Below are 21,768 nucleotides of genomic sequence, written 5' to 3'. Positions count from 1 at the left end.
GCTCCTTTCTTGACTGTAACCACTGCTTCAAATGACTTAGCTGTGTGCTCTCCTTTCCCCCTGCAGTTGGCCATGGGCAGAGCGAGGGTGATCGTATGGTTGTGTCAGATTTCCACGTCTTCATCAGGGACAGCTTGCAGCACATTGATCTGATGAAGAAAGAGCACCCTGAACTGCCTGTTCTCATCCTGGGGCACTCCATGGTAAGCACCATCCCCTACCCCTCCCAGCAGCACCCAGGACATGTGTCACAGTCTGGTGATAGATACTGTGGATGGCAGGAAATAACTCATTCCACAGCAAGGAAACAAAACTTCCAGGAACCTTCCCTTCCACTTCATTCACTGACTGATTTTCCAGCATGCTATAACCCTGAGATCTGCCTTGAGTAAAGACAGTCCTTAACTTTTCTATCCCCACCATGGCCCTAATTAGTGCCACTTGCAACAAGGAGCCTGTTTTTTAACACCACCATTCATTCCCGTGGCTATGTGGTAAGTCTCACCAGCTCCCTGCAGCATCAGGCTTCCCCTTTCATTTTAACCAGTAACCAGGAGGTTAAGCCCTCCAAGGCTTTGTGAGCAGCATGGGGATGAAGCACGAAAATACCCTGTAGCCTCATTCTGTAAAACAACCTAACAGGAAAATGTACCAGGGATTAAGGCTGCAAAAACAAAGGCACTGATTTGGTGAACAGATCTGAAGCCTGATTCTGACAGCACGGGCCAAATCCCCTTATTCAAACTAACAGTATTCCCACTGATGTCATTGATCTGCCCTCCCTGCCTTCCTGGAGGAGAGGAAAATGAATAAGTACTTTGGGAGTCAGTCCATGCTCAGATAAATAAGTGTTCTTGCATAAGAAGGCATGGCATGCTCTGAAGGGCTCCCGCGCTCCAAAGCCGCCGTAACAAGGAGCAATTTCCCAGTGAGGTCTTTGAGATGCTTCTCGCTGCTGCTCCATTTAACAAGCCCCTGGTTCTCCAGCAGTGTGGAAGATCACCAAATATTTCCCTTGGCAACTAATCCTCTGCAAACTTTCCCAAGCAAGCCCACTGGATCCCTTCCATCCGCACCCCTGGCCATCAGCCCCTGTCCCCATGCAGGATGGCTCAGCCTGGCTGTCATTCAGCTCCAGACCATGGGCTGGGTGTTTGCTGCCAGGCCCTTGGCACAGCACGGTGGGGCTGGAGGGGCTGGGGACACTGAGGAGGAGAATATTTGATTCCCATTAATTAGTGAAGATTTTCACATGCCAGTGGCAGCACTGCTGTTGCCCAGGTTACCAGTGGCACAGCACGGAGCAAGCCCGGCTTCACGGCATCTTCCCGATGCAGCACCGGTCTGTCAAGCTAACAAACCTCAACTTGATTTTCAAGTCCCACCTGAACTACCACAAGACATTTTCTTCTTACTTCTTAGTCCTTTTAAGAAAGGAGGACACAAGGCATCCCAGGGAGCTGACGGACATTGCACGGAAAGTTGAGTTCAGTGTGACGTGAGGGTTTATAGCATGAGAACAGAAACCAGATCTCTTCTCCCCCACGAAAACCAGACACTTCCAGTGCTTCTACTCCTCCAGCCTTCCTTGCTGACCACACTGCACTCCCAGTGGGGCAGAAATAATTGCTTGCTTGGACTAAAGCCCTTCCAGTAACAGGATTACTAAACAAACAAGATGTTGGCACCTGTATTAAGCTGTGGGCTGTTATTTTGCATTGCAGGGGGGAGCCATCTCCATTCTGACAGCTAGTGAGCGACCCAGTGAGTTTTCAGGCATGCTGTTAATCTCTCCTTTAGTGGTAGCCAGCCCAGAAGTCGCTACTCCCATCAAGGTAAGAGCAAACCCGCGTTGCGCATGGTCACCTTGCTCTTCTGCAGAAGGAAAAGTGTTAAGACCTCTGGTCTTGAAATGCAAAACCCTGCTGGGATCTGTGCCACCCAGATTCCAGTCAATACTTTTCTTCTAAGTGCCTCCCCCACAGTTCCACCTACTTTTCAGAGGGGAAGTGAATCCTGAACCTGTCCAGAAAAACCTATTTAAGCAAGAGCTGGGTACTGGTGGTAGCAGACTGTGCTTTCTTCACCTCACCCCGTGGCAGCCCACACAATGCTGTCCTTTCCCTTCCTCTCCTACAGCTTTCTTCCTGACTCATGCAGAGTCTGGTATAGTTGCAACACAGGCTGCTGGCTAAGTCAGGCCAGGGTTATTTTTGGCATTTGGGGGATGACCAATTTCTGAACAGAACTACAGCTCCTGAGTCCCAGAAATCCTTTATGAACCTCAAAAGAGGCTTCCAGCTAAAGCATCACTGGCCCAGCTGCATCCCATTTGGCTTGGTACCATAATTGGTTCTTGTCCAGACCACCTCTTTTGGTTGCATTTAGGCTTTATCCCCCTCCCATTCACATCTGCCCTCAAGAGCTGTTTCTGATCCACAATTGCATTGCCCAGTTTGCCCTTCCCCAGGGAAGTTCTGCAAAGCAACTGAGCCTCAGTTCTCTCTTCCTTTTTGCATTTTTAAAAGAATAAACAACAATTCTAAAAGAAGCTGGAAGCAAAGGGAAGGAGCAGCTAAACCAGCAGGAAGGACAGAGCCTCTCATTCCCACAGGACTCCTTCCTTTATCCTTTCTCCTTAGATACTTCTCCTAGGGCTAGCTTCTTGTTTTAATTTACTTCTAAGCTATTTCTCCTTCTTTTTTTTCTTCTGTGAGGAAGGAGACAGATTGCCTCAGCTTTCAGTATAATCCTGTCCCACTTTCTGCTGTAGCCAAAGCCATCTATGGACCTCACAAATCATTACAAGCACCAAAGGGTGCTTTCTAATCACCTCCTTGCCACTGAAGAAAATGCATTAAGACCTGTAGCCTTAAGATGCAGGACCCTGCTGAGATCTGCACCACCTGGATGCTAGTCAATATTTTCCTTCTAAGTGCTTTCCCATTGTCTAATTTTAAGAGAAGTGAATCCTGAAGTCATCCAGTCCAAGTAAACTTATTTAAATAGGAGTCAGAGTAACAAAGTCTGGTTTTAGGAGGCTGGTTACTGATTGTTCATGGATGAGACTACATCTGGTGTAAGTGTCCCGTGAGTACCAGTGCCCCTGCTTTTTCTTACTTGGGAAAGCAGAAAAAGAATAACTTTTAAGAAAAAATAATAAACAGTCTGAATATGAGAGAGACTGTTAGCCTTTTCTTTCTAATCAAGGAAAATAGGGAAAGATTGCTATAGCTTTACCTTTTGTTAGATGCCAAACCCTTTCTGAAACAAGGACTCACCAGTTCTGTGGGAACTAGCATTACTGTAGTCTGCTTTGTTGCAGATCTCTACTAGATGTTGCTTTATTTCCATGTAAGAAATAAATGCAATGATGCATTATTTAGGTAGGAAATCCTATTCTCTAACTGAAGTATTTTGGAGGTGTTTATACAGTCTCTTTCCTAGAAAGTCTTTCACATGCAGTATTACAAAAGCACCGTCACTTTCTTTCTCTTTCAAATCTATTGTTGCATCTCAAAATTGATAAAAATTAATTATTCCTGAAATAGCTCTACTCTGTCACACTCAGTTCATTTCAGGAGTTGAAAAGGTATTTTCAAGAGGAAGGATTGAAAACAAGCAGAGTATTCCTGCATAAGATTCATTTTCCCATAAAGCTGTGTGGTATTTTTTTCCTCTGAGAGTCAAAAAAACATTTCATGGTGATTGTGCTTCTCAGGAACAAAGGCTTAGTTTTCCCTTGGAACTGGTATGACTTCTCAGCCCTGGGCCATTTCCCAAGGACCATTGCATTCATCCCTTTGCTGGGGAAGTTTCCAGCTGAGCAAGAATTTACCTTGGCCTGAACAAATGAGGGCTCAAGACAACAATAAGAGCAAACCAGATGACACACTGGGTCCTTCAGACCTTCCCTGGCTGCCAAGGCAGCTCAGCAGCAGCAGAAGCACAGCATGTTTGCAGGCTGTGCAGGAAGATCAAATGCTGCTCTTTGCAGAATCACAATTTCACCACTGCCCTATAAATCCTGTGTCCTGATGGAAGCATCCAGTTGCAAATCCAGTAGAGTGAGAGGGATCTTGCTGCCTTCCCCCTTTTCTTCTCAAGTGACCTGGACAAAATTCAGCTCTGAATCTTTGCAGTTTCAAAGGCAGAGACAGGAGTCACACACATCTTCTGGCAAAGGGCAGAGCAGGGGTGAAAGAGCATCTCCCACTTCATTTCTGCTATTGAATGCTTTGAAATCAGGTGGGCAGGACAACTGCTTAGGAAATATTCCATGGTGTCTAATCCCCTGTACTGACCCTCAGCCTATTGTTTAAGGACTCACTACACAATATTCTCTCTTTACCTCTCGTGTTTTCCATTTCTATTTCCATTTCTATTGCTTTCTAAGCTGACTGGGCATCACGTTGCTCACTGTCTTTCAGCCTGAATCTGCATCCAGCAACACTACAAAGGACTTTTCCTAAGGTGTAATCTAGAAGATAGTACTACATTAAAACTTTTTTCTTCTTCCTTTTTTTCTTTATTCTGTTCAGTTGAGCAGAGACAACAGTCATCAGATTCAGAGTCCATAATCCTGCCTAGGAAACATGAAGGTGCATAGCTCAAATCATCACTGCCTGGAGTTTACATGAAATGAGGGAAACCCCATTCCTTCTTGGATCATCATAAGCTCATAACTGCATTGTTGTGTAGTAAAATTCAGTTTTGCTGGCACAATGTCATAGCCAGTGAGGGGCTCAGAATCCTGGCACACAGTGACACTGGTTCCTACTCATATCTACCAGAGGTACACTCGTGCTCCCAAACCTGCTGTGAGTCCTCACAGCTTTTCACTCCTCGATGACTTTGACTTCAACCTTGTGTTATTCCTCTAATGCCATAATAATCTGCTGTGTGTCATCTGTGATCTGAAGCGTCAGGGAGTGCTTCAGAAAGGATTAGGTATCTTCAGAAATGGAGGGCATAGGGGACAGCCTACCTCCAAGTGTTGGCTGTGAACAGCTCAGGGCCATAAACCAGACCAATGAGCACTAACTGTGTATCTTCTGACTTAAGCAGCGATCACTTAATTAAAGGCAGCTATCAAAGATCAGAGCAGAACTCTGGTATCAATGTGCTTGTAGTGCTATTGAAGTGAAAGATGTTACCCTTTCTTCTAGCAGCAGTTTCCAGCCTGGGCTGCCCAATGCTATTGTGTGCTGTTCCCAGGAGACGTGTGAGCAATGGATTCCCTTAGCCAATGCACACACACTTGGCTGTCATTTATTTACAGGTTCCCTGGAGAATACTCTTATCAAAATTAGTGCAGCCTAGGCAACTCCTGCAAATGGCACCCAACATCACTTACGCACTGCAGCCTGAAATCAGAGCAGTGGCAGCAAGGGAAGGGCTATAAAACACCAAAACCCAGACCTCTAAGAGCTGGAAATTACCTTTTCCTATCAAAGTATTTTACTGAGGCCTTTCAGAAATTAACTTAAGAATGAGGCAAAGGCACAGTACAATGAAGTTGTGCTGCTGCATGTGGACGGACAGCTGACGGCATTTCAGTCTAGCACACCCACTCCCTGCTCCCAGGAGCAGTTTAAACACTTTCCTCATTAAGAGAAATGTTTTAAATATAGGACAGATCTTTATCCAGAGTTAGCTGACAATCCTCAACTATTTAACTCCTGTGCTGATTTCCATCAGCTCAGGATCTGGGCCTCTATGATCCCTCTTTTCCTCTAACTGACTGTGACTGCTTCCTTTCCTCTCCCACAGGTTTTTGCAGCGAAAGTGCTCAACTTTGTGCTCCCAAACCTATCACTGGGATCGATAGATCCAAGTGCAATTTCCCGGAACAAGAAAGAGGTGAGAACCTTAATGCCATTTTAAGTCACTGCATAGTTGGTATCTTGCCCCAGTCCTGCCATTTTTCTTTTAGAAAAAAAAACCCCACAAATGTTTTGCTAAATCAGGAGGGTGAAATCTGTGCTGGTATAGAAAGGTGACATATCTTTGAAGCCAGTGGAATTGACTGCTCACAGAAGACTGTGGGAAACCAGCTGCTCCTGCCTGGGGTGTGCCTTTCACCCACAGCTGCTCTGGGTCCCAGACATGACAGAGAGCTACAGGTGCAGTGGGAAGGACATGGGAGCCCTGCCTTTGTCTCTGCTGCACCACCACCACTCATTACAGCAGCAAAACCCAACTCAGATAGCAAACACACTGCTAAAGTCAACTTTTCCACCCCTGCTCTTCGTGGTGAAATCCTGCAAAACCCTACAATACTGGAGTTTCGTTTTCCAGCTTCCAAACCAGGATCACATTGTGCCAGATGCATTGAAGCAGAGGAAAAGAGCATGCTTGAGCCAAAGAACTTGTTACAACATCTCCTGGATCACACTCTGCCTCTGCTACAGCCTCCCCAAACAAATGATACATTCATGCTGCACCCAAGAATAATACTGTAAGGATCTGCAATTGAAGCAGCTGTTGTAACCACACAGCTCCAGACTCAGCACTGTGAATGTGCATGGAACTGCCCCAGGGTTGAGTTTTTATAGTGCTGCAGTAGTCTGGGACTCATCTTCCATTCACACTCACTCCTGGTAATAACTGTGTCAGCCTTTTCATGCCACCACTGCAAAAACTGCTGCAACACCACCTAACAAGGGTTCTTCCTTCTCACTGTTGTGGGGCCAGTGAAAGGAGAGAGTCACAAGCCATAAGTGAATGAAGGTGCTTAGGCTAGACCCAGAACTTGGTGCATTTCAGGAAGCACCATTTTTTCTTGAATTATAGAAAATGGCACTCAAGGGTGTCTCAAGAACTTGCCTGGTGTAAAGTGGTCACTTGTTCTGTGCTCCCACACCAGCTCCCATCTCACTGACAGATGCTGCAATTTTCCACACTGTTCATGCAATGGTTCATACCTTAACTAGGAATTAATAAATTGCCTTTCTCTGGGAAGGCAGCTCGACCAGCATTAGAATTGAAGCTGAAAGGATCAGGTGCAAAGACAGTGCAAACATCTGCATGAGTGCAGTGCATTTGGCCTTGGCATATCCCACATCTTTGGCTCATCTATTCAGAAAACAGGAAAGCAAAGAGTTTCCCAGAATAGCCTTAAGGCTCAGGGTTGTTTCTTGGCACTGCCAGAGGGGTTTTTGTTCCAATGACTTTCAGTTCACTCATCCTTGAACAGAGCATAAGATTTCACTGTGTTGGAGGTGGAAAGATCCAGGAGCTGAGGAAAAGAAGACAGGACTAGCATGGAGTGTGATCATGTGCATCCGCTGATGCACCGTGTGCCATATGCTCCAAAGTATCATATGAGGCTGCACAAAATATATGCTTGGGAAGAAGGCTGACTCCAATCTAGCTGTAGAAACCTGCTCTTAATTATATTCAGCTGCCATAACTTGTTGCATTATAATTCAGAGCAAAGGTTTAAATTAGACAATCAATTCACTAAAATGACACAGAGGAAAGTTTTCACATCTACATTTGTATTTCGAGGATAAAAGCAATCAGTGCTCTGGAGGAGGAGAGGAATTGGAGAGCTTTATTCCCTACCTGAGGAGTGAGTGTGTCTGCGACATGTGGGCCTTTGCCTGCTTCTGCACTGATTTGTTATGTGACACCTGAACTCTGCTGCTGCTGCATTTAAAGGATGTTTTAAATTTAAAACATTTAAGGATGTTTTAAGCACACCTTCAAGAGCTGGATCCTCTGCTGGAAGATGCTACTGCTGCACTCGATAGCTTTGTAGGAGAAAAGTGATGATGTAGGGACATCCTGAATAACAATACATTTAGGAAAGTGTCAGAGAGCTCCTGAAATTGGCACACAGTATTGACTGAGCACTTCCGTGTCGTGGTGATGTTAGGAATCACCACAGCAACCACTGGACATACTTTATAATAAATGCTATTGCATTGTCTTTCTAACCACATATTTGCTGCTGCTTCATCTGCTCTGTGATGCTTCAGGTGTCTAAAGCTTCCTTGGAGCATTGTTTTTCCTCTGTCCTTTCCCTTTCCATGGAACAAGGGAGAGCCTTTTGCAGTGGATAAAGGTGTAGCTCTGCTTCCTCAGAGCCTGCCTGTAATGGAGACATCTTCCAGATGAGATGCCCTGTGTGCTGTGCTGCCTTCTCTCCTGTAAGTGAGCACACAGCTCACGTGGCAGCTGCGGACAGTGACGTAAAGAGCTTTCCTGACCCTCTTCAAACACCAGGATTTAAGGCTCCAAGCACTTATGGATGGCAAGACAGCATTTTTGTCCTCTGGCTGCCTCTAAGCACACTCCACCCTCCTTTTGGATTCAAGACGCTCAGATTTAAAGCACACAATGTGCTGGGAACATCCATTATTTATATGTTACACATACTCTCCTGCCAGACCAGCTTTCTATTCACTAGAAATATTTTTGGGACAACATCCAAGAATTTACTAATGAGTTTGTGTTCGCAGAAGGCTGTCTTCAGGGTGTGGGGACTGAAATACAGAATGATATAGAGATGTTGGTTTGATGTTTCCTGTATCAAACACATGACAGAAAAAACACAGCAAGAAGCAACCTTAAAAACCAGTCCTGTTCTTCCAAGGAGGATAGACATCACAGTGGCAGGAACCTCTTTACCCCACTAGTTTTTGTTAGCTGCTGTTGACTTGGTGGAATGGTCCCCCTGACTTCAGCCTTGTTCCTGCCAGTCCACATAGGATGAGGCTGCAAGAGGAGATGCAGACCTCTAAACAGGTCGATGCAATCCAGCAACCTGATGGTTGCTTCTGTCTTAGAATTACATAAAGATAAAAAGAGCTGTTGTGATGTGAGAGACCCTGGAGAGCCTTGCCTGACAGCATCTGGAAGCAGTCACAGGCTCTCTTGGGATCACCTTCTGTTCTTGCCCCCTGTCTCAGAGCTTGGTGCGGCAACAATAATCTTGTGTTTGCAGGGTTTTCAGATTGTAGCCTGCAAAATATAAAGCCCACTCCCTGTCTTTCCTCCTTCCCCCAGAGAGCTGCTGCTTGCCACTCACCCCATGCACTGAGCATTAACTCTGACAAGGACACTGACTAGGACCATGGTACTGCCCCTGCAGTCCTGATCATTTTGGTTTGGGACTGGGTTTGGTCTTTTTATTTTCCTCCTGCCATCATCTATACCAAAGTATTTGTTGGCTGCTCAGTAGGTAAAAAATCCCCGTTCTTTCAGACAACAAGAGAAAGAAAGAAAGAAACCCTTCAGGTAATTGCTGGTAGCATTTATGGGGCTGAGGAGGAGGCCAGCTCACATGAATTCATCAACACTGTTTTTTTCCATGGGAAGGGACCTTCTGTCAATCTGTCCACCCATCCCTCCTGAATCCCCCCTGGAAAACCACTTTTTTATTGCATTCAATTAAAAAAACAGGACCAGAAACAACAAAGAAAACAAGAAAACCACAAAAAAACAAAAAACCCCACACCAAACTAGAAAATAATAAACCCCACCCATCTCAAAACTGTGTTGCCTTAGCACAGCACTGTGACATAGATCCAGACTAGGCCGAGGCCAGTTGCTAAGTAGCCAATGCAACACAGTGATTTTTCTCAAAAAGCTGATGAAAGTCACCATGTTTGGCAGAGCATATCAGGGTAGATCCAGCAGTCAGTAGGAGAGGAACTGCACCCCACCAGGCTCTTGGTGTCCTGAAAGTCAAAGCTGAACGTTTTCCACGAGCACATTCACAAGGAAACAATTTCTTCTAAACACAGGCTGCTTCTTGCCCTGTTTGAAGGACTTTGGAGAGCAGGGAAGGTACAGCTGAACAGTGTAGGGGGTGGAAAAAAAAAAAGGAAAAGCTGGAGATGGAGGTTTCCACATCAACAAGCTGGTTGGGCACTGGGATGGTCCACGAGGAGTCAAAAGGACTGTGAGCTGTTCAGTCTCTGCTTCCCAGGGCCATTAGCAGGAGGAGATGTTTACCAAGTCTCAATGTCTTAACCACAGTCTCATCTTTGCAGTTGCCTCCTACCAGCAGTTTTCCAGACCCTCACAAGCACATTCTTCTTTGAAAGGGAGATACCATGTGTAATATCCTAATGTGATGAGCTGGGATGATTATCTTTGTCTCCCTGCCAAAAATTACCCCTCACTTCAGAGCAGCCATAATCTTGCAGAGAGACCAAAATATAACAATGGCCTTAATCAAATCTTAGAAACATCCACGATTTCCAAGGATCCCTAAGTGAGTTCTATGACAACTTGAATTTTTTTGGTCCAACTCCAACACAAAGTGGAGTGGCAGTACAACTGTCCCTCCCTGGACCACCTGTAGTACTTTGGGCTGGGTCTGAATGGTGTCAGCCACTAATAGTCCCAAATTTCCCTCCACATCTTTCTCTTGCTGCACGTAGTATGGATGGAACCATGGATTCAAGCTGTGGGAGATGGTGGGGACTGGAAGTAGGAAAGTGATGGGGAAAGACTTGTAAGCAGCAGGGTGCCTCACTGCCACCTCCATTTCCAATGCTTTACATTCTGGCACATTCAAGATGACAACAGGGGAAACTGGTTTCAAACCCTCTGGCAAGTGAATGCATCCAGTGGGAAAGCCCCACCATGTACTGTTCTGCCCCCCTGAGAATCTCATCTCACAGGGAAGAAGACAAACTTCACCCCAAAACCTTTCTATCCATACTGTCCTACAGTGCCTGCCTGTGCCTACACCTACACATGTCCTTGGGTGGCCTGTTGGGTCACCTCCTACCTATGGTCCCCTCAGGGCAGGCACAGGCAGAAGCAAAAGGACCTCAAGTTAATGCCTTCAAGGTGGAATTTAAACAGACTCCACTGCCTGTGAGGAGAGGAGGAGACTGTTTTCAGCCGACCTATAAATAACCATAATTTCTATAAACATCTGCCAGGGTTGGGAGAAACCGGAGGCTGTGCCAGAGACCAGCCCATAGTCAAAGCATTCTGGCAAATATTGCGATAGTGGGGTCTGTGTGGGCCGTCTCCACATACAGTATACAAATATTTACTGTAGATTTGCCTGCTGCAGTAACTACTCTTTCCTAGCAACTTTCTGCACCAGCTCTTGAGCATTTTTATCCCCTCACAATCTGGCTGAGCAAGTTGTTGACTACTTTTTTTTTGCCTACCACCTAATACCATAATTTGCTGCCTTTTCTGTCATGTTTTGCAGCCAGAGATGACCCCTCAGCTTTGCAGTCACCTCTGTCAGTTGTCTGTAGGTGTAGGTCATGGTCACCACCCCAGGAAAGGGAATGAGAACATTTGAGCACTCAGAGAAAATAATGGCTTGGAGAACATCAGCTTTCAAATAACACAGTTTTCTGAAGAAAACTCTGTAAGAAGAGATGTAACATTGGAATGACAGAAGGGCACAGCAGAGGAGAAAAATGCAGGCAGGTGCCCCTGTGGGAATGGTCTTTGTCCAGCACTGGTTGTTTCCCTGCAGGTGCTCCTTTCAAAGAGCTCTGGCTTGAATATTTTATAGTGGTGTAAGAGAGAAACATGCAGCATGCCAGGTTGTGTGAGCAGTGCTGGTAAGCCACAGTACCTCGACCTTGACTGTGATGGCCGGATGTCCTGAGAGAGCAGGGAACGACTGTGCAAGCCAAGGGAAGTCCTGGCTCACTGCCAGGCTGATCTGCTTGCTCCCATATACATGAAATATTGCTAATCTTAAATCACCTCTTTCTCCCTGCCAGATGGAGTCTTACACATCCGATCCCTTGGTCTACCACGGTGGCATGAAGGTCTCCTTCGTCATCCAGCTGATGAATGCCATTGCCAGAATTGAGCGAGCCCTGCCCAAGCTGACTTTGCCCATCCTGGTGCTACACGGCTCTTCTGACAAGCTCTGCGATATCAGGGGCTCTTATTTACTGATGGACACAGTGCAGAGCCAGGACAAAACGCTCAAGGTCATCTTGCTTTCCTGATTGTTAGGAGATAATGCTGTCAGTGTCGGCCTGAGCACGACTGTGAGGGGTAGGGAGCCTGCTGACCTCCCGAGAGCTGGAGGCAAAGAGAAATGATGGATTGGTGAGGCTGGGCAGGTGACAGCCCCTTTCACCAGGGGGTAGCCCAAGTTCAGCCCTCCCTGGGCTCAGTGTGGTGCTCTTTCACCAGCTACAGCCAGGCTGGGGGCAGGCCATGGTGGGCGACCTCCAGGCCTGCCCCAGAGCTGGCTGTGTGCCTAGAGGGTGTCTTGGACATGAAGCAGCTTGGTGTAGAAGTAGAGCAAGGCTCATAAGCAGGTAAAGTCTTGACCCAAAAAGCTCTTCTGAACAATGCAAACTGTGTGAGCACCAGCCTTACCTCATGTCCCAGCGTGTAAAGGTGCAGGAAGGTCTTTCCAAAATGCTGAACAACAAAAGCCGCTTCACATCTGCTCATTTCAAGAGAACCACAGCTGATTAACCAATTGTTAGCACATGAATAAACCTGAAAGAGAGACTGGGAAACCAAGGGAAAGCTTTTGTCATTGGAAAAATAACTGGATAGTCTGAGCATAAAAGGAGTAAAATTGCACAAGGCATGATGGGAACATCTCCCATTGTCCTTTACACTCCAAGGGCATGATAAGTATTTCCTCCTCCTTAGTGGGATAAGAAACAAGAAATGTATGGGGCTGGGACATGCATTATGTTCCTAAAGAGCAGCAGGGTGTTGTGGTACCCACAGATATCAGGCAGCAATGCCAACACCTTCCTGCTTGTTGAGGGCCAGCACCACCAGTGGCATCTCCTTGGTTTCATAACCTGCTATATCTCAGAGAAAAACTGACAAGTTGTGGGCAGGATGTGTTGGACCTGTGGGTGTTGACGAGAGGGGACTGAAGGCTGTTTTGTTCATGCAGATTTATTTTTTCTGTGCTAATCTCTACTTCTCCTTGGTTGCAGGTGTATGAGGAAGCCTACCATGCCCTCCACAAAGAGCTGCCTGAGGTCTCTACCTCTGTCTTCACAGAAATACTGACATGGATTGGCCAGAAGGTCTCAGCAGCTGGAGAAACCAGCCATACTTAAAAGCAATTTCATTTGCAGCTCTTACTGGGGTTTTCTGGGAATAGATGTTTTTCTTACTAGAAATCTCTTGGGGAAAGATCTAACATGGAGGGATTATTGGAATATTTTATCACACACAGCATAATGGAGGGTGGGGGGAGAGGCACAGGGTAGGGTATTATTTGCTGATGTAAATGGCCACTGCCCTAATCTGGAGAAGAACTGATAGCTGTGGGGTGCCCCTCACCCACCAAACTTTCTCTATAGCTTCCCCTTCTCTACTTTTGCTGTGGTGACTGGGGTGTGTTTATACTGCAATAATTATTGGTATGTAAAGGAAATCAGTATCTTCCACTTCATGGTTTTGATGCCACCAACCAGTACCTTAAAAACCCTGGTCCTTGAGAGGAGAGCACTAACGAAGGTGCTGCGTGATGAGGAGAGGCTAAAGATGGGGTTGGCAGCTCCCTGAAGGTGAAGAGCTGATTTTCAAGATCAGACCCCTTTGGATACTACCTTTTTAAGTAGACCAGGCCAGGGGAGAGCATAGAGAGGCCTCCCCCACCACCCTGCACATCCTCTGTGAGTTTGCACTCGGGGAAAGCATGTTGAACAGTGCTTTGATTTTCATCATCCAAGCAGGATCCCCGGGGGGAGAGCAGGAATGTGGAATCAAACCCACTTAGCACATTCAATTCCCATGCTTTTCCCCATGTCAAACCCCATCTCCTCTGCAAGATGAACTATTCTGTAAATACTCCTAGGGATAGGGTTTTTTCCTTACTCCTTTTTTTTTTTTTTTTTTTTGGAATTAATCACTTGTGCTACTGAAACCGAAAAAGCAAAGTCAGAGTTATAAGAGAATATAGTAATATATTATATGATCTATATAGAGGTGGCTGGAAGCTGGGAAAGAAATGGGAGGAGAGTAAGGAAGGAGTTAATCATTCTTTTTCTTGGCAAGGAACAATGTTGTCCTACCAGGATCCGGTCCTCTCACCATAACTTTACAGTCATAATCTGTTGTTTTTCTTCATCAGTTGGAAAGTGTCCTGAAAATAATGCTAGAGAGAAGTGCAGAGCATCTGGTGGGTGGGGAGTAGCAGTGGGTGTCCTCATGGTCCACTGGTTTAGCAGAAGACCCACAGCATGAGCAGAGATCCTGTCCAAGCTCATCCCAGTCTCCTCCTAACCAGCACTGGGGGAGGTCACTGAGGGGCTGAGCTCAGCCCTTTGGGACGTGTGGGCAGCTGAAGGCAGAGTGTAGAGTGTCATCATCCATCCAGCCTCTACCTCCTGTACTGGGGCATCCACGGACTCTGCTGTACAAGCTGCTGTGGAGGAGCCTGGGGACAGGGCCTGTGGTGCAGGTAAGCCAAATTCTAGAGCTGCCTGAGTCTCTGCTAGCAGGAGGGTGAGAGGAAAGAGCGTAGACCCTGGATGAGAGCAGAGACATTGTATTGACACAGTAAAAGCTGCAGTGATGACAGAGTGGCTGCGCAGGCCGATTTATTCAGCATGAATACACTTCTGGGCACTATCCATAGGGAAGGGGTTTAACCAGCACCTCTCCCTCTGGTTTTGCAAGAAGAGAATGCAAATGTTGCACTATGAGAGAGTGGGGTTATCTCCCCCAGTGACAAACCAGCCCTCACTGCCTTCCCTGGCAGCAGCAAGAAACACCACTGTGTCTTGAGCTGCTGTCCCCAGGGCTGGATCCCTCCTTTGACAGTCAGGGGGTCACCCACCTCTTCTCCCTTTTGGAAGCAGTTCTAGCAAGGTTCAGGAAAGGGACCTCTGTGCAATAACAGTCAGAATCAGTCCCATTCAGTCCTAGCAGCATGGATGGATGAGAGATATGTGGATGCAGGTTGTGTCCTTGTAGTTGCCCTAAGGGGCCCTAGTCAGGGAAGCTCTTTTATACAGGTTGATTCAGGCACTTTGGCATTTGTATTTTCTTGCCTCTAAAGAGAGGAACGAGCTGTAGTTCTCCCGGCAACGCCAGCTTTTTATTGAAATATTATTGCAGTGCAATCGGCTGCTCTCAGCAGCCCCTGCTAAACCTCTGGTGACACTCTGGGAAGGAGCAACGAGCAGGTCACCCGCTTCCCATCTTCCAGCAGCCTGTCTTGAGGCAATTTCTGTTGCCTGAGCAAGCTCCCTCCTGGCCAGATGCTGCTAGAGAAAGACAGCAAGAAGAGAAACACTACAGCAGTGATAAATCTCACCTCCTTCTTCAGCTGGAAGGGGAAACAAGTGGGTGTGATCCAGAGGTGACAGACGTTGCGGGGGTAGTAGCAAGATGATGACTTAAGGATAGGATTTTTGAAAGCACTTTTCTTGAGGAAGTCAGGAGGAGTAAATCAATGCCCACATTCTTTACATCCCTTCCAAAGTGACAAGCACTTTGCAGGAGGGGAGAGGGAAGTGACCCTTCAGCAGAAAGGTCAGAGCCCGACCGCTCCCTTCAACCTGGCAGAGGGAAGTCTGTTGTCAGTGCCTTTGCTAAAATGTGTCCTTTCACCCAAGAAACATCTGCAGCTGAACAGAAATAAAGGGAAACAAATTACATTATCTGGGGAAGACTTGTCCTTCTGTCTACAGCTAAGCTCAGCAGTGGCACATGGCCTGGGGAGGCTGTGTTTGAAATAAAGGTTAACAAACAAAACCTGCAATGAACAACAACAACAAAAAAGCCAAATGACCCCAAAGCCATGGCACAGCAGCAGGTATTGCCACCCTCAGCCACTTTTCTGAAGAGTTACCTTCTGAGGCAATTTACACAGTGAAACCTATCCAAAAGAAGCTGGGCACTGCCCATGCTGACCCCACAGACCCCTAGGCTGGCTGCTGAGCAGAGAGGGGCCACAGCTCCTTGGCAGGTGGGGAAATGAGTGCAGTGGGAAGGAGTCAGGAACAAATCAGCCTGGGCCAGGTGAGACACTGAACTGCACATTTCAGCTCTCTCTGCTGTTGCTGATCCCTTTCCCTGCCTGTAAGCTCCTTTATACTGACCCAGTTAGGTTTCACCAAGCCCCAGAGGAATTCTTCCTTGGCTGACCAGATTAGCAATGAGCAGAGCAGCTGCTGAGGGAAATGTAATTACACTCTATTTCCAACTGGCAGGTACCACTTGCAGGGAGCACAGCTAGCCTTATGAATGTTGCTGTGCAGAGCCGCACGAGAGTCTGCTCTGCCTTGGAGAACAGGTGGCACTCGTGACTGAGCAATAGCAACGTGTAACTACTGTATATATCACCACCTGTAGCACTGAGAGGCCATTTCCCACTGCCTAACCCATCATGTTTTCTATTTAGCCTGTCCTTTTTATACCACTCACCTTAGCACACTGCCAGCACAAACCCGTTGGGATCACATTTCCTTTTACAAGTAATTCCTGAGGTTGTCTCTCTTGTTCTGTTGTGTTCCAGTTCAATAAAATACATTATATATATATATATATATATATATATACATATATAAAAACATATATACATACACATGTATTTTCAGTGGAAAAACCATATACAAGTTTAGGATTCTTAAAGGAATACAAATGTATATTGCAACTAATAATAAAGTTATGTTTTCTGAACAGAGTGTGTCTGAGGTGTCATCGGTGACCATTCCAAAGCGCTTCCCACAGCCCAGATTAAACAACAGTGTGGAGCTGGTGGAGGATGTGCAGTAACAGGCAAACTCAGACTGCTTCAACACCTGGTTCCCATGCTTTTAATAGCCTTATAAAACATGATGTTGGTCCCGAACTAAACACAATTCCAACAGGAAGCATCTGCACCATGGCCAGGAGCAACTGCTAATTAAATCCTACATTTTGTCCTCAGCTGTGACTGCAGATCAGGCTGGGGAGTGGCTTTGATGCTCTCAGCTCCCAGGCAGTGCCCAGATGCCATCAGAGCTCCTGGTCCATCCAGAGCTAGGGTTGGTGCTGTCAGTGTCCCACACTGCAGAAATGCCCCTCCTGTCCAGAGAGTGGGGCTGGGCCAAAGAGCAGCCACAAGGTCCTCTCCTGCTCTCCTCTCCATGCTTCAAGACAAGTCACTTGTTTGAGAGCTCCCCAGCCACTCACACTCCAAAACATGTGAGGACTGCTCCAGCACAGGACAGGACAGCATGCTCTCACACCACCCCTCTGGCCAGAGTCAGCACCACCAGACCCAACCTGCAACCTTCATCAACTCATTTCAACTTCCTTATGCCTCAAGTCGCTAAATCAAGAGAATAATATTCTCCTTCTGCAGCCCTGTGCAGGCTCTGTGTCTGATCACATCCCAGCCCACCGGCTCAGAAGCTCTGGCCGAGGGCTTTGATGCCCATCAACACAGACAACAGAGCTGGGCTTTTCACCAAGCCAGCAGGCACACCATGCTAGTAAGAAACACCATTAGTAACAACATTTGCTTTAACTCTGGCAAGTCCACGGCTCGCTCTTCTGATATTTTGATGGTTTATTAAGCTCATCACAGTTTTGAGGGTCACTGGAGGGTGCACACCATGGTGCTGAGACAGGTACTGAGCACAGGAGGGAGGGGACAGTCCTTCACAAGGCTGGGAGCAGCACCAGCACAAAGGAGCTCTTTTGGATGTGCACTTCTCCCTGTGTCAGCACCTGATGGCTGGTGAGCTGTCACAGCCATAGGTGACCTCCCTGTTTTTAGCCTGGCTTCTACTCTGATCCTGTGAGTCTGCAGGAACCCTGAAGCTTTTGCCTTTTTCTCTTCCCTCAGCCTGTCCTCAGTCCCTTGTTATCCAAGGCTGGCCCTGGGGGTAGCTACAAGGTGGGGATCAGCCAAGGAATGGTAAAGCAGGAGCCAGAGCAGTGTCAGGGTGAGGGGAAGAGCTCCTTAGCTTCCAGTCCCCCTGGCAAGGACAGACACCCTGCATCACCATTGGGACGTAAGAGGTGTCACAGACACAGTGCAGCACGGACCATGCCTCAGTCAGACTTCTGACAGAGCCCAGCACACAGGCCAGGCTCAGGCACTGAGAGCAGCAAAGGCTGCAGCTCCAGTGAGCGGTGAAGAATTTTAATTCAGATCTGCTCAGCGTGTAACCCACAGCGCTTCACTTCCATTTGCTGCTGGTTAGGCATCAGAGGAGGGAGAAGTGGGGCTGCAAGCCACTGCTGCAGAGCCGCTGCTGGGGGTGAGCAGGGTCTCACACCTCTTCACCTGCCACTGTCCTGCCCAGCTTCCAGCAGAATTTCATCACAGGAAAAGGGAGATGGAGCTGAAGGGTTGTGCAGGTGCCACCACAGCACCAGAGACACCGGTGCCACACACATGCCTGACTGCCTGCCAACAGCACTCCTGCTCACCCAGCCTCTCAGAAGTGGGGGCTTGATCAGTTACTTCCTCTTCTCTCCACATAAAAGCACAAGTCTCCTTTGCTCTCCTTCTCCCTCTGATGAGGAAGCTGCTGATGTGGAGCCACCACTCACCTTCCTGCTGCTCTCCAAACAGCTGCCTTATTAAGCAAAACTGTCACAACCATGAGCAAACACGGCAGAACCCACATCTCCCAACAGGCACAAGCCAAACAACCAGCATTCCCATGGCCACCACTCCTCGGAAGGGAGTGCCACAGGATTAATTTCCCTTCTGTCTGGAGGAAACTCCAGTGTATGGAAACATTCCAGGAATTCAAATGAAAAACAATTCCTAAGAGATCAATTAAGAGTTTGGAGAGATCGCATGATATGTGCTATCCAAATGGAACTTGGAGAAGAAAGCTACTTGGCCTGGGGGGAAGCTGATGGGAGGGCAAGATGTCAAGCATGGAAAACACTTGTCTTCTAAGAAAACACAGAGACAAGAATGGCAGAGGGAAAGGAATGGCAGCTCAGGGGCAAAGGACAAGTGGTACCTTAGGAAGGTTCATGACCAGAGGCAAGCAAACTTCTGCCAGAGCACAGTAAACCCTGGCATGAGACAGAGCCCCAGGAAAAGCTGAGCTTTCCAGCCCTCCCAAAGTCAGAAGCCTTTGTGTCAGCATCTTGTCTTCATTTACATAAAACAACCATGCAATGGAAAACCAGCAAAGCTCTCTGCAGGCTGACACAGTGAACCCTGGAGCAGATCTTTTTAGCAAATAAACAACTCAGGCTCCCCATACAGAGGAAAACAAAAAAAACAGCTTTTCCCTCTGGCTGGACTGCAGGGTCAGCCTCATGCTGAAATGACAGCAGTGAGCCATCCTCCCTGTGGGCTGCACAGGGCAGCCCTTGTCTTTGTCACATCAAAAGCTTCCAGGGTTCACCCCGTGCACTTAAAGCCAAGTCCTCTCCTCCCATGCTGAGCTTATGTACATCCCCTGCTGGGGCTGGTCTGTGCCAAAACCCAGCCCTGAGGCACTTGTGTGACTGGTGAGTCCTGGATCCCCAGTGAAGTCTAGACTGGCAGAGCAAGAAGTACCGGCCCCTTGTGTGCTTTCAGACTGGGAAGACTGATGTTTAATTGCACACCTGACTGGAAAAGGTCACAAAATCAGGAAATAAGAAATACCATCTCCCCTGCCTCCAGCAAGAGAAGGAGCAGTCACCCCAGGAGCAGCATAGCCAGAACCAGCACCCTGAACAGCTTTGAAGATGCTGTGCCTGACTGGCACTCAGACCAGAGAAGCAGCACAGCAGAAAACAACTCACCTGAAGCATTTTCAGCTTCTCAAGAGACTTTGGAAAAGGGAAGGAGATTGAACTTGCCACCAGCAAATTCCTTTTGAAACTGCTGGATAATTTTTCATTTTAGATGCATGGAGAAAGGGGATGGAAGGAACTCTAGAGAGCAGATTGCTGGCTCCTGTTACAGAAGCAAGCTTAATAAAATTAATAGAAATATTGGTAGTTCTGCTATGCTGTGCCAAGAACACGTTAGAATAAATCCTTCTGAGCAGACAGGAGAGCTGCAATGTCAACTTAGCCTTGATATGAAAGATCAGCCTTCATCTCCTAAAGCACATCCCAAGGAGCAGTAATTAACACACCAGCTTGCCTTCCCCTCAGAGCAGGTCTCTGCACAGCCTGCCTCATACAGTTCATCACTGTCCCAGTCTTGTACAAATTGTACTGGGATGACTCTGGCTCACAAAGAAGTTATGAAAGAGTAAAGAGGGAGGCATTTTCCTTACACAGACCAGCTTGGTTTCCTGCATGGGAAAGTTACATCAAGTTATTTTGGACCAAATCTACCCTTCCCTGAGCCCATGAACAGAAGCATCTGACCACACCATAGCACTCCTTTCACCTCCTTTTCCTAACCCAACATGCCAAAGCAGCAGCCTTGCCTTCTGCCATAGCTGCTCACTACTGCAAACAGACAAGGCAGACTGCTGTTGTCATGAGTGAGCAAATCTCAATTTCTAATCCTGCTCTCTTTCCCCTTGAGCTTGCTCTGCTGGTAACAGGAGGGAGAGGAAAGCTCTCACACTCATTTTCAGAGCTTATTTTGGGAACTGGCAGCCAGTCCATTGGGACCAGAGCTAGTTGTTTGCATGGTACTGATTCTCTTCCAAGGCTTTCTTTAATCTGCTGAAATGCCCTTCAAAGCTTGCCCTGCACTTTTATGCTTACAAAGTTAACCACAACGGGGAAAAGCAAAGGGCATGTGCATGCTCACCCCCTTTTCCCCCAAGATGCTGATCACATATGAGCTTGAAGTGCATAGCTTGACTTTGGCTTAAGGATCTGCATGTCCATAGCTGCAGCCAGATGTGGCTGTTGTTCCCTAATTAACTGCCCCTCTGCAGCCCTTGACTTGCTTATTGCCAATAACCCATCTCCAATTTCCAGCCTCAAAACCATTTGCAGCCTAAAAAAGGGTTCTCTGTCCTTCTCCCTCAGCACTTCCTCAAGGCAGGCAGCAACCCCAGCAGAGCCAGCACCTTTATGCAAAATAGGTCCCAACTATAATAAATGTTTTGCTGGTGTGGCCTCTCAATTAATTTGTTTTGTCAAATCTGTTTTAGCTTAGAAGGTAAAACAAAAACCTGCATCTCAGCACACCTAGCCCCTGTGAGCAGAGAACCAAGCCAAGCCATGGTTTCCCATCAGCAGATCTAGCCAGGATCACTCATCCCTGGAAGCTGAGCACACATTTCGGCTCCCAAACTTGTGATCCTTGAGCCTCAAAAACCTGATTAAGCCTTGAATTCTTCCAAGCCCTCCCTTCAACAGCATTAGTCATTCAGATGTTGTTAGTATCTCCCCCCTGAAAATTCCATGTTCCTACACAGAGCAATAAGGACAAGATGAATGCTCATTCCCTGAATGCCAGTCATGCTCTGAAGTCAACAGGGGCTGCACAGACAGCTCAGCTATTGCCTTTAGCCAAAAAGTTGCAGCCACCCAGGCATACAAGAAAGCAGATAAGAAAACAGGTGCCTGTGTCCTCAGAGAGGAAGGACTGACCAGACACTTCAGCAGAGTTTAGGAGAAAACACAGGCTTTGACTCCAGGAGTGCACTGAACAAGTCAGAGTAGTTAAGCACAAAGGCTGAAAAATCTCAATCCTTGCATATAAAAGACAGTCATCAATGGCAGGGGCACAAGATGACAAGAAGAAAGGGAAAGACAACTTACCTGTTAACAACATCACCTCCCTAACAAACAACCATGGCAGTGACCAAGCCTGTGCCCCAGTGCTGCTAAAGAAAGGGAATAAACCTTGGAGAAAGGAGACAGTAAAAACGAGTTAATGCTTTATTTACCTGTTCTGTCAGGACTGTACACATT

General features: G+C 47.1%; 1 protein-coding gene across 5 annotated transcripts in view; it reads left to right on the top strand.

Annotated features, from left to right (window-relative positions):
* MGLL (monoglyceride lipase) overlaps positions 1-16,614 on the top strand; it is a 109,131-nt gene extending 92,517 nt beyond the window's left edge. For all 5 annotated transcript variants that reach the window (XM_023935339.2, XM_023935338.2, XM_086845266.1 and 2 more), the window contains 5 exons: positions 67-203; positions 1,725-1,835; positions 5,773-5,862; positions 11,718-11,933; positions 12,915-16,614. In XM_023935339.2, the coding sequence (XP_023791107.1) occupies positions 67-203; positions 1,725-1,835; positions 5,773-5,862; positions 11,718-11,933; positions 12,915-13,040 (680 nt within the window). In that variant the 3' untranslated portion in view covers positions 13,041-16,614. The remainder of the gene's footprint in view (positions 1-66; positions 204-1,724; positions 1,836-5,772; positions 5,863-11,717; positions 11,934-12,914) is intronic.
* The last annotated feature ends 5,154 nt before the right edge of the window (positions 16,615-21,768 follow it).

Source organism: Cyanistes caeruleus, chromosome 11 (assembly GCF_971803275.1).
Source record: "Cyanistes caeruleus chromosome 11, bCyaCae1.hap1.1, whole genome shotgun sequence".
Taxonomy (NCBI): domain Eukaryota; kingdom Metazoa; phylum Chordata; class Aves; order Passeriformes; family Paridae; genus Cyanistes; species Cyanistes caeruleus.
The sequence above is the reverse complement of the archived record's forward strand: the minus strand, read 5'-3'. Positions and strand labels throughout refer to the sequence as shown.